This window comes from Microchirus variegatus (assembly GCF_963457635.1).
Source record: "Microchirus variegatus genome assembly, chromosome: 10".
NCBI classification, from domain to species: Eukaryota; Metazoa; Chordata; class Actinopteri; order Pleuronectiformes; family Soleidae; genus Microchirus; species Microchirus variegatus.
In genome coordinates, this window is record NC_139811.1 from 2,543,411 (window position 1) to 2,556,106 (window position 12,696).

At 39.2% G+C, this 12,696-nt stretch overlaps 1 protein-coding gene across 1 annotated transcript in view; it reads right to left on the reverse strand.

Annotated features, from left to right (window-relative positions):
- shisa6 (shisa family member 6) overlaps positions 1-12,696 on the reverse strand; it is a gene marked incomplete at both ends in the record, with an annotated part of 96,684 nt that overhangs the window by 82,659 nt on the left and 1,329 nt on the right. Inside the window, one exon of the mRNA XM_083896037.1 lies at positions 3,910-4,067. Coding sequence (XP_083752163.1) covers positions 3,910-4,067 — 158 coding nt within the window. The remainder of the gene's footprint in view (positions 1-3,909; positions 4,068-12,696) is intronic.

Below are 12,696 nucleotides of genomic sequence, written 5' to 3' on the forward strand. Positions count from 1 at the left end.
TGTTCATAACTGTGTGTTTGTGTAGAACCTTAACAACAAGTCATGATGCAGCTGCTGCTGCTGCTGCTTCAGTCCCTGCTGGTGACGTGTGAGCAGAATGAACAAACACGTTTTCTGTTAAAGTTAATTAAAAGCAACTTATAGCTGCAGGCTTTGAGGCCCCGGGGGCCGTCGCACCATTTTACCGGTCTGATAATTGAGTCTTTGTAGAATTAGTATCTTTATTTGTTCAGTCACTGTGTTGTTACCCGAGTGTGTGGCGTCTATTTCAGTTCACCGCAAACAAACTTAAGTCTGTGACACTGATTTTAAATCCTTTAACCACTTCATATCTGCAGAACGACCTCCTCGTTGTATTGGAGATAACGTAGGAACGTTTCTCGAGGTTTCTTTGCAGCATATCATGTTCAGTGTTAGCATAGCGACGTTTCTGCTGTAGACATGTGTGCATACACTCTTTGAAAAAAGGTTTCCAAAAGGGTTCTTCTACAAGGGCTGAGGTTCTACCTGGAACTATTTGCGTCTGAAAAACCCTTTACCAAAGAAAGGGTTTTTCAAGGGTTCTTGGTAACACTAATGGTTCCAGTAAGAACCATTTTGATCCAGAGAACCCTTTAAAACCCCTTTCCTGGATAAAGGTTTTTAAAAGGGTTCTTGGTAACACTAGGGGTTCTCCTACGAGGACAAGCTGAAGAACCTTATATGGTTCTACTTAGCACTTAGCAATTTCTAAGAGTGTAGAGCTTTGTTTTGGTGAACAACCAATGGGAGGCACCTTCCACCTAGAACCTCAGCCCCTGTAGAAGGACCCTTTTGGAACCCTTATTTCTAAGAGTGTACCAAATGTGTCGAAATATCCAAACAAACTAAAAGAAACTGAAAGAACTTCATGGTCGTGTAAAACCATGTGAGTTTAAGGGGCCTTTGTTTAAGTCTTTAAACTGGTGTTTTGGTCGTAACCATTGACTTATACACTGCTAATCGCCGGCTCTCACAGTGCGCACCGAGCGTCCACAGAGGCGGAGCTGATCACCGCCGACAACATCGCTGCCAAACTATAAATACGTCATATCTTAGCACATGTTTAGACTCAAACGGCCACTGTTTCAACAACAACAACAGTCTTTCTCTCTCGGACGCCATCGCTCACTGTAGCCAAGTGCGCAACAACCTTGCGCAGCGACCCCTACTGATCGGGCGGGAAATTGCAGCGCGTGTTCCGTCACCGCGACTCAGAAGTATGAACGATCGAGTGGTCGCCGTGGTTACGCAGTCGGAGAAGTATAATGGAGCTTTAAGGGACTCTCTCTCTCTCTCTCTCGAATCAATGATTTGCATTATGTGGAAGGTTATTACAGAATTATTGATCGAAACAATAAAAACATATATACTGTATATATCCAAGTGTGTCCCAAACTCCTGCAGCTCATAATTTCAGTTGCACATAAAAACAGAGTGGAGGTAATAAAGACTAGAAAAGGGGGGAATAATTTATTAGAACATTACGACACAGTGATGTGATAATATAATAATGCAATAATGTGGCGACGGGTGAGAGCACAATTCAAGAAGAGTCGTGTACATGAACACGGCAGAAACACGTCGTCATCCTGCTGCAGAGAAGCAGCTCAGTGACATACATCACTCTTCACATACCAGAGTGAAACGTAACACCCCCCGAATCTGGGACACCATACTGGGGCACTTAGCAAAGAACCAGCCCATCCCTGGAGCAGGAATCTGGAGACTCAACCAGATCAGAATAAAGCAGGCGGAACGACATTTGCACCACAGAATTATCTCCGGACAAAAAAAAAAAAAATTGCAGAAGACGACAATTTGCATCTCAATTTCGAGCCACTGCTGAGTCGGGGGGGCGCTTATGGGAAAACAGCGTGAGAGATTGTAAGGACTCGTTTTTTCATTTTCCATTTTCTTTACGCGTCTCGTGCTGAGAATGATTGAAGGCAGAGCTCAGGATTCACAGCCCTCGTCCGTCAAACTCCGGCAGACGTCACTCGAGGCGCGTTGTGATCGGATCGATGAAGGCGTCGTCCGCAGAAGACGTTGCAACGCGAGGCTCACGACGTCGTAACAGCGCACAGCGTCTGGATTCTTGGGAAAAAATGGACGCAGACGCAGTTTCAGCGTCAGCGAGTTATTGACGGAGGCGCAGTTTGTGAACAGGCAGGGCAGGCAACTGCTCGGGGCCCCCGAGCCTCCCCGTCCCCCTTAAACAACAATGGACCGTTTTTGGCCACATTCTTACATATGGCACCTTTAACTTTTAAAATGACAGACTCCAGTTTTAATGCAAAATTGCACAGAATAACAAACCAGCTCAGAAAATGTAATGATATTTATTATTTAAGGTCATCTGTTGACTGTTGAATTACTTTGTTTCAATGTTTTTTTTTGTAGGAAAAGTGTGGAACGGGTGTGTTTGCTGGAGAACATGGAAGGAGTTTACCTGGTCGTGGATGAAATCGTCGATGGAGGGTAAGAGATACGTCGGTGTTTTGATTTCAAATTCAGAGGCAGGCAACTGCTTGGGGCCCCGAGCTGATAGGGGGCCCCCCACACTCAGAGCCTGAGGGCTGTTTTTACTGAAATGTGCAGTGACCAGCCGCCTCCCCGTCCCCCTTAAACAACAATGGGCGATTTGCAATGACATCTCAGTATGAAACCCCCCCTAAAGGGGCCCCACCTCACTTTAACCTGTGTGAAGTTATCGTTCTGCAAGTTGGAAAATGAAGAGGATTATTTTACAGTGTAATGCATATGTTTTTTTACTCGGTTTATATATGTTTTTTTCAGTTATTTACAGTATTTTATTGTTCTGTATATTTATATTGTTTTATAATGTGGGTTCTTTACAGCAGTGTTTCCCAACCCTGGTCCTCAGGGAACACAGCCGTGCCATGTTTTACATGATGCTCTGCTCTAAAAACACCTGATTCAAATAAACCTTCAGCTCATCGTCGAGCTCAACTTTCAACTTTTGTCAATTTTTTTTTTCAAATGTTATAGTTCAACTTTTATAATTATTTTTTCCCATAGAAATTTGTTAACTTTTGTCAAAAAAATTTTTTTCAAAAAATTAGATTTTTCATAGTTTGTTTTTTTAAAAAACAAAATAAATAAAAGAAAAAAATACATTTTTTTTTTTTTTTAAATGAAATGTTTCAACATTTGTTAAAAAAAGGAAAAATCTAAATGAATGTTTTATCTGAATCAGGTGTAGGGTAACATCTAAAACATGGCATGGCCACGTTCCCTGAGGATCAGGGTTGGGAAACACTGCTTTACAGTGTAATGTATTTATTTTGCTAAGTTTATATAGTTTTTTAAAAGCTATTTACAGTATTTTATTGTTCTTTGCATTTATATTTTCACATACTTTTTAATTATAAGGTTTTTCCATGTTATTTTATCCATTTTGAAAAAAAAAAAAATTGAACTCATACATTTTTCGTTGGTGTCAGATTATTTGTAACATAATGGTGATGAACACTGGTTGGAAGGAAGGGCCCCCTGGGAATTTTTGCTTAGGGCCCCTACAGACTCTAGAACATTGGTTCTCAAAGTGCGGCCCGGGGGCCAATGGCGGCCCCTCAGAAACATTTCTGGCGGCCCCGCAATGAATTACAGTTGATAGTTGTAATCCAGGAGCTACTAAGCTTGTTAAATGTTTATTGGACATTACTGGATACAGACCAATAAGTGTAAACTGTAGAACTGCAATTTGGTCATTAAAATTATTACAAATGGGATTTATTTCTGTTTTTTTCCCCTTCTTTTTTTTCCTTTGGCGGCCCTCAGTCCAACGTTGGGTTCCTAAATTGGCCCTCAGGTATCAACACTTTGAGAACCCCTGCTCTAGAGTCGCCTCTGGTCATCGATTCTTACCGTGGTTGGACGCCTTGGCGTGAACGGGTGTGTAATGGTTCTTCAGGGTCCGGACCGGCGTCTCGTCTTTGGGCGAGCCGTCGAGCGCCGCGATGTTTTCGTGTTCGTACTGAGAGATCGGGACGGGTCCTTGTTGCCTCAGAATATCTGCCAGAGCTCTGGGAGACAGAAAGAAAGAACAGAAGATGAAACTTCAATGTTTCTTTTTGGTCCATTTAGCCGCAGTTTTCGTTTGAATCAGTTAACAGCGACACCGTCTCGAACCTTTGGAGGCTCAGCGTCAGATTGTCTTGAAGGAAATGAAAGGGCAATTTAAACTATGTCAATGTCAAGCTAACGTAACCACACACACACACACACACACAGTCCACTTTCCCTGTAACTCTGTGACTTTGGGACATATGCGGTGTATTAATAGCGTTTCCCTTCCAGGATCAGCACACTTTATCCATTCCCTCTTTCACAGACAGAGGCGACCTGATTTTGCATTGTCCTAATTGGCTGCTCTGCTGCGTCGTGTGCGGCTGCAGCTACAGTTTGCAGCAAAGGATCCTGACGATGATGTGGTGATTTAAAGAGAATGAAGGACGAGAGCAAAGGAGTTCTGAAGTATAACGTTCATTTGTCTTAATGAAAACTGCAGGAAACTTTGTCTTCGTCACTGGAACCTGGAGAAGTTTTGGGTTAAAACCAGGTTTATTACCAATACTTTCCAAAACTAAATATCCCAACAGTATGTATACTAGTATGTATTATAGCCTGTATTATATTAGACAGTATGTATATTAGTATTTATTATAGTCTGTATTATATTAGACAATATGTATATTAAAAAAAAATCAAAAAAATCAATTATATTACTATTTATTATATTATGTATTATATTAGACAGTATATATATATCAGTATTTATTATAGTCTGTATTATATTAGAGAGTATGTATATTAAAAATAAATCTAAAAAATAAATTGTATTACTATTTATTATATTATGTATTATATTAGACAGTATATATATCAGTATTTATTATATTTTGTATATTAGACAGTATGTGTATTAGTATTTATTATAGTCTGTGTATACATAATATATATAATATGTGTATTAGATATGTAATATTATATTATAATATAATATTAGTGTTTATTATATTCTGTATTATATTAGACAGTATATATATTAGTATTTATTAAAGTCTGTATTATGTTACACACTATATGTATATTAGTATTTATTATATTATGTATCATATTAGACAGTATGTATATTAGTATTTATTACATTCTGTATTATATTAGACAGTATATATACCAGTATTTATTATATTCTGTATTATATTAGACAGTATGTATACTAGTAGTTATTATAGTCTGTTTTATATTAAACAGTATATATATTAGTATATATTAGTATAAACACAAAGAACAAAAAAATATTTGAAACATAAAACATGGAAGTTTAACCTGGTTAAGTTAAACACATGTCATTAGAAAACTTCAGAGGACCAAGACTGGATCCCTGAGGAACTCCACAACAGACGATTATTGAAAGTTTGCTGTTTCTTGATCGTTTCTCGCTCCATTTTTTGGAGTTGAAAACCTCATCATGAGCAACACTTTTGTAAAGTGTAGACAGATCCCTTTACAGTGTGAGCATAACATACAAAATGGATGCTATGTTGTACTGAAAAAGTGGAACTGTAAAGTTATATCGTATGAGGGTTAAATATCAAGCGAGTTCCTCACAGAGAATATAAGTTTCAGACATTTCTGCACTCACATTCCCAAACCCGGAGACTAATTCAGCTTTTAAGATAAAGTCAGTACTTTAGGTTTATTTGCTTCTGTTTTTTCACAAACTTCACAGACGTCCTGCCTTTTACTCCAATATCTAAGCCTCACAATCACAGCCTCAAACATTAGTCCCATCACCACCACCATCGCCACCGCGCTGGCATAAATTGCATCTTGATTTGCTCTGCAGTGGGTGATCAATACAGCCTGTTCAAATCTTGAGCTCTCACTCTGCGATTCTTGTGTTTCAGTGAAGGTCACAGGGAAAGAACAGCAAAAGCAAAGGTCTGAGCCAACAGCTCAGTATTCTGCTCACAGAGCTCCATCAGTCACAGACGTGGGAGTCCAGAAATCAGTGGAGCCAAACGGGCAGAAATTAACAAAGAAGCTCTGGTTGTTAAGGAGAAGACCTTTGGCCCGAATATAAAGTCCAATCCTATGTTCCACCACTTCTTCTGCTGCGGTCACAGCTGTCAGCGTGGACGTGCTGCTGCTGCTGCCAGGATCTCTGAGCCTCCATTACAGCTAATATCATTATGACGCTGCCAAGCCGTTTGGTGCGGAGTAAACAAATCGTAAAAAAAAAAAAATGAATAAAATAACACCACGGAGCAGCCGCGAAGCCACGCTTTCAATCGCTCAATAGTCCTGAACTCACACTGTGAGAACGGCATCAGATCTGGATCCACTTGAAGGAACGCAACAGCGCTATAGCCACTTCAGTCGCTTTGTGAATCAATACTATCAGACCTGTGATCTGATAGCTAGATAGAGAGCTATAGAATTAGAAAGCTAAATATATAGTTACATAGATAGCTAGATATAGAGTTACATAGCTAGATAGTGAGCAAGAGACAGTCGGACAGATAGTTCTTTAAACGCTAGTTTTGTTATTAAATGCTACTTTTGCTAAACCCCAGCTTGCCTAAATGCTAGTTTTGCTAAATCATAGTTTTGTCAAACATGCTGTGCTGCTTTGCGCTTTTGAGCTAGATAGTTAGATGTAGAGTTAGATAGTTAGATATAGAGTTCGATAGCTAGCTAGATAGTTAGTAAGATAGCTAGTTAGAAAGCTAGCTAGATTGTTAGATATAGAGTTAGATAGCTAGATAGAGAGTTAGAAAGCTAGCTATAGAGCTAGATAGTAAGATCTAGAGTTAGATAGTTAGATATAGAGTTAGATAGCTAGTTAGATAGCTAGTAAGAAAGCTAGCTAGATTGTTAGATATAGAGTTAAATAGTAAGATATAGAGTTAGATAGCTAGATAGATATTTAGATAGATAGATAGCTAGATAGAGAGTTAGAAAGCTAACTAGAGAGCTAGATAGTTAGATATAGAGTTAGATAGTTAGATATAGACTTAAATAGCTAGCTATATAGTTAGATAGCTAGATATAGAGTTAGATAGCTAAATAGTTTGATAGATAACTAGATAGAGAGTTACATTGCTAGATAGAGAGTTAGATAGCTACTGTAGATAGAGAGCAAGAGACAGACAGACAGATAGATAGTTCTTTAAATGCTAGTTTTGTTAAATGCTACTTTCGAGTCTTGGTTTTTACGGGGTTAAATCTGTGAATCTTGGTTTTACGGGGTTAAATCTGTGAATCTTGGTTTTACGGGGTTAAATCTGTGAATCTTCGTTTTACAGGGATAAATCTGTGAATCTTGGTTTTACAGGGTTAAATCTGTGAATCTTGGGTTTGCAGGGTTAAATCTGTGAATCTTGGGTTTACAGGGATAAATCTGTGAATCTTGGGTTTACAGGGTTAAATCTGTGAATCTTGGGTTTAGAGGGTTAAATCTGTGAATCTTGGGTTTAGAGGGTTAAATCTGTGAATCTTGGGTTTACAGGGTTAAATCTGTGAATCTTGGGTTTAGAGGGTTAAATCTGTGAATCTTGGGTTTAGAGGGTTAAATCTGTGAATCTTGGGTTTGCAGGGTTAAATCTGTGAATCTTGGGTTTACAGGGTTAAATCTGTGAATCTTGGGTTTACAGGGTTAAATCTGTGAATCTTGGGTTTAGAGGGTTAAATCTGTGAATTTTGGGTTTAGAGGGTTAAATCTGTGAATCTTGGGTTTACAGGGTTAAATCTGTGAATCTTGGGTTTACAGGGTTAAATCTGTGAATCTTGGGTTTAGAGGGTAAAATCTGTGAATCTTGGGTTTAGAGGGTTAAATCTGTGAATCTTGGGTTTAGAGGGTTAAATCTGTGAATCTTGGGTTTAGAGGGTTAAATCTGTGAATCTTGGGTTTAGAGGGTTAAATCTGTGAATCATGGGTTTAGAGGATTAAATCTGTGAATCTTGGGTTTAGAGGGTTAAATCTGTGAATCTTGGGTTTAGAGGGTTAAATCTGTGAATCTTGGGTTTAGAGGGTTAATCTGTGAATCTTGGGTTTAGAGGGTTAAATCTGTGAATCTTGGGTTTACAGGGTTAAATCTGTGAATCTTGGGTTTAGAGGGTAAAATCTGTGAATCTTGGGTTTAGAGGATTAAATCTGTGAATCTTGGGTTTAGAGGGTTAAATCTGTGAATCTTGGGTTTAGAGGGTTAAATCTGTGAATCTTGGGTTTACAGGGTTAAATCTGTGAATCTTGGGTTTAGAGGGTTAAATCTGTGAATCTTGGGTTTACAGGGTTAAATCTGTGAATCTTGGGTTTGCAGGGTTAAATCTGTGAATCTTGGGTTTACAGGGTTAAATCTGTGAATCTTGGGTTTGCAGGGTTAAATCTGTGAATCTTGGGTTTACAGGGTTAAATCTGTGAATCTTGGGTTTAGAGGGTTAAATCTGTGAATCTTGGGTTTAGAGGGTAAAATCTGTGAATCTTGGGTTTAGAGGGTAAAATCTGTGAATCTTGGGTTTAGAGGGTTAAATCTGTGAATCTTGGGTTTACAGGGTTAAATCTGTAAATCTTGGGTTTAGAGGGTTAAATCTGGGAATCTTGGGTTTAGAGGGTAAAATCTGTGAATCTTGGGTTTACAGGGTTAAATCTGTGAATCTTGGGTTTAGAGGGTTAAATCTGTGAATCTTGGGTTTAGAGGGTTAAATCTGTGAATCTTGGGTTTACAGGGTTAAATCTGTGAATCTTGGGTTTAGAGGGTTAAATCTGTGAATCTTGGGTTTAGAGGGTTAAATCTGTGAATCTTGGGTTTAGAGGGTTAAATCTGTGAATCTTGGGTTTAGAGGGTTAAATCTGTGAATCTTGGGTTTACAGGGTTAAATCTGTGAATCTTGGGTTTAGAGGGTTAAATCTGCTGAAGATTTCCGTTCCAGTCGTCGTCTCTGATTTGAATACTTTGTTTTTCTTCATCAGGAAACTTGTCACTGTGTGTGTGTGAGATGAGTAATCTCCCTTTAACATTTCCAAAGCAGCAGGCAGTGAAATTTCATGACTGAGGCTCAACAATGCTCGATTGTCTTCATATCATTAAATCAACTGGCACGACTCTGGGCTGAGAAGCAGGACGTCCTTCTCCTGCTGATCTGTCCAAAATGAAGCTGGTATAAAAGCAGGTGACTCAAAGCAGCACTTGAATAAGAGCAGTGACTAAGTGACGGCCATTTTTCTCTCTCTCTCTCTCTCGTTCTTATCAGTGGGTGGAAAACATGCAAATGTAGTCAAACCTCAACCAGACTCTGAGGAGTCGTTAATGTCATTAATGTCTTTGTCCATCTTTTACATCTGTATCTGTATCTGCACAGTGAAGACAGAGATCAGTGAAGACAGAGATCAGTGAAGACAGAGATCCTGGACAAATATGACGCTTATGACCAAGGAGATAATTTCACATTTTTACATTCGCTAATCCATAGATAGATAGATAGATAGATAGATAGATAGATAGATAGATAGATAGATAGATAGATAGATAGATAGATAGATAGATAGATAGATAGATAGATAGATAGATAGATAGATAGATAGATAGATAGATAGATAGATAGAGTTGGATAGCGAGCTAGATAGTTAGATAGCTAGCTAGCTAGATAAAGAGTTAGATAGATAAGTAGAGAGCTAGATATTAAGATATAGAGTTAGAGAGTTAGATAGCGAAATAGATAGTTAGATAGCTAACTAGATACAGAGTTAGATAGCTAGCTAGAGAGCTAGATAGTTAGATGTATAGTTAGATAAATAGTTAGTTAGTTAGATAGCTAGATAGATAGATAGAGTTAGAAAGCTAGCTAGATAGTTAGATATAGAGTAAATGGTTAGATAGCAAGCTAAATAGTTAGATAGCTAGATAGCTAGCTAGATAGTTAGATATAGAGTTAGATAGCTAGCTAGCTAGAGAGCTAGATAGTTAGATATAGAGTTAGAAAGTTAGATAGAGAGCAAAATAGTTAGATAGCTAGTTAGATAGCTAGCTAGATAGTTAGATATAGAGTTAGATAGCTTCTGTAGATAGAGAGCAAGAGACAGACAAACAGATAGTTCTTTAAACGCTAGTTTTGTTATTAAATGCTACTTTTGCTAAACCTCAGCGTGGCTAAATGCTAGTTTTGCTAAATCATGGTTTTGTCAAACATGCTGTGCTGCTTTGCCTTTTGGAGTGTTTGTATTTGTGTTTCTCGGGTGTTCGCTAATTTTAAGCCGTTTACTTGCAACTTTAAAATATATATATGTACAAATATTTATATAAAAGTTGTCTGTTTTCCTGTTAAATTTAGCAAACTGAGCCCAAACGTTAAGCACTTGTGTGCTAGCAGCTGCAGTGAATCCCTGCATTTGCAACCTTTTCTCCAAGACAACTCTATTTATTGAAGGCTGTGTGGAAATAACGAGGATTTCATTAAATAACCAAATTATGTATTAAGACACAAGACCAGGAAATAACAAAAAAACAAAGTTCCAACCAAGGAACATAAGTGGTGATTTTAACTAGTGAAGGGAAACACGTGACCTTTCAGTTCAGTGTCGTTTCTTTGTGCTGCCGGTGATCGAATCAAAGGCGCGCGTCGTCTTCTACGACTCTGACGCTCAGTGAACGTTTCGGTATAAATCGCTGCCCGTGAGCCTCGAGGATTTAAAAACACGCTGTCATTGAAGAAGAAGACGACTCCCAGCAGGGCCAACATGAGTGGCTCATCTCCATCACTACACCACCACCACCACCACACCACCACCACCACCGCTGCTGCTGCTGCTGCTGCTGCTGAACACACATCAAATACCAACCCCCTCCCCTCATTTCTACGCCCGACACAGAGATGCTAACGCGTTAGCGTGGAAATGTACACAATCTTGACATTTTTTGACAGGGGAAGCTCTGGGGAGGAGAAGGAAGGCGCTCGCTGAAGGTCACAGCCCCGCAGAGAACACCGCGTATGATACTGACGCACGACTGTAAACCAGCTGAATCCACACGAACCCTTAGATTGTTTTTTTTTTCCCCCCCACTTTGCATCGAATTTGACGGCCTGGAAAACAAACCGGTGTAATCGCAGAGCGAAGGTTGCGTCAGACGCTGTGAATGTGTTCGTTTTCTGCGATTAAAGCCTCACTACGGGCGCTAAAATACAGATGGCTGAAATCATAAACTGCCACTTGAAACCGAATCCTCGGAGGCTCGGCGCTCATATGTCGGTCGCGCTCGCGTGTTTGTGTTTAAATAAGCCCCTCGGACGCGTTTGCGCTCACATTTCTGCGGACGAGCACGTTTTTTACGGCTCTGCGCGTCCAAACCGCCGCACTTTCACGCGTAAATATAGAAACACAACATCGAGTTAAAACGGAACTGTGGATTACACGGGAAAAACGTCATTACGCCGGCAGACCAGACCAAATTTATGCTCCCACTCTCAATTTAACTGCCTTCTCGTTTCCTCTTCTTTTTGTAAGGAACTAATATTCTGCAGCAATTAACCGCGGCGTTAATGAGGGGAAATAAGGGAATGAGGACGATGACGATTTCCTGGTGGTTAATGAGGACAGATTTCAAAAACAAAGCACCTGAAAAGAGACATGAAAACACACCCGAGTGTCGTCATGACATCATTAAATCCACGAAAAAGCAATAATTATCAACTTTCCCTGTCTAGTTTGTGACGGATCCATCTGAATTTCTATATTTCTTATAATATTCTGGGCAAAAGTGTAAATTCAGATGATGGATTTGATGCACAAACATTATCATAAACATGTTTACACGAGCATATCAACAGGATTAAAGGTGATTGTGACCATTTCCTGGTAAATAATGTGGTTTTTTTCTGGTTATTGAGGCACAAAAAGAACGTGGTAATGGTTTATCCTCACTGTGTTAAAATAAAAAAGACCAGAATGTCCTCACAACACCATGAAAATCCACGAAAAACACGCCACCGTTTGGTCTCCAACTGTGTTTCTGTCTGTCGCCGTCACTCTGAATGTCGCACTCACACACAAACAACTCCGTCTCCACCTGCCAATGTCGTTCCTCAACTCCCTGAGAACGACTGAATCTGCTTAAAAAATGTGCTGTTATTGTTGTTTTTAACACGCCGGCTTTGAAACAGAACATTTAAACTGTTGTTTTCTGATCTTTTCTTTTCCAGTTCTCAGTGGTTTTGTAAGGAAAGAAGTAGCGATGGTGTTTTAACTCGGTGTGGAGAACATCGTGAGGACTAAAAACTACGAGCCAGATTAGACCAAACACCGGAGAAAGATCATAAATATCGTAAATATTTGACATCACGTCGTTTAACTTTAAAACTCAACGTAGCTCGAATAGAAACATGAACTTTTTTGGATTTAAAGAGTACAATAACAGTCATATATTTACATATGTTTCCTGCAGAAACGTTGCATACATGAGTTAAAGTGACTCAGAGTCTGGTAAGTATGGAAAAAGGCAGTATTTAGCCACCAGGGGGCGACTCCACTGGTTCGTAAAAGGAAAAAAATGGAATTCAGAAATGGAAATGAGCTCCTACTACTTTTTTAAATTATGTTCAAAATTCACACATGAGTGCTAAGTAGAACCATATAAGGTTCTTCGGCTTGTCCTC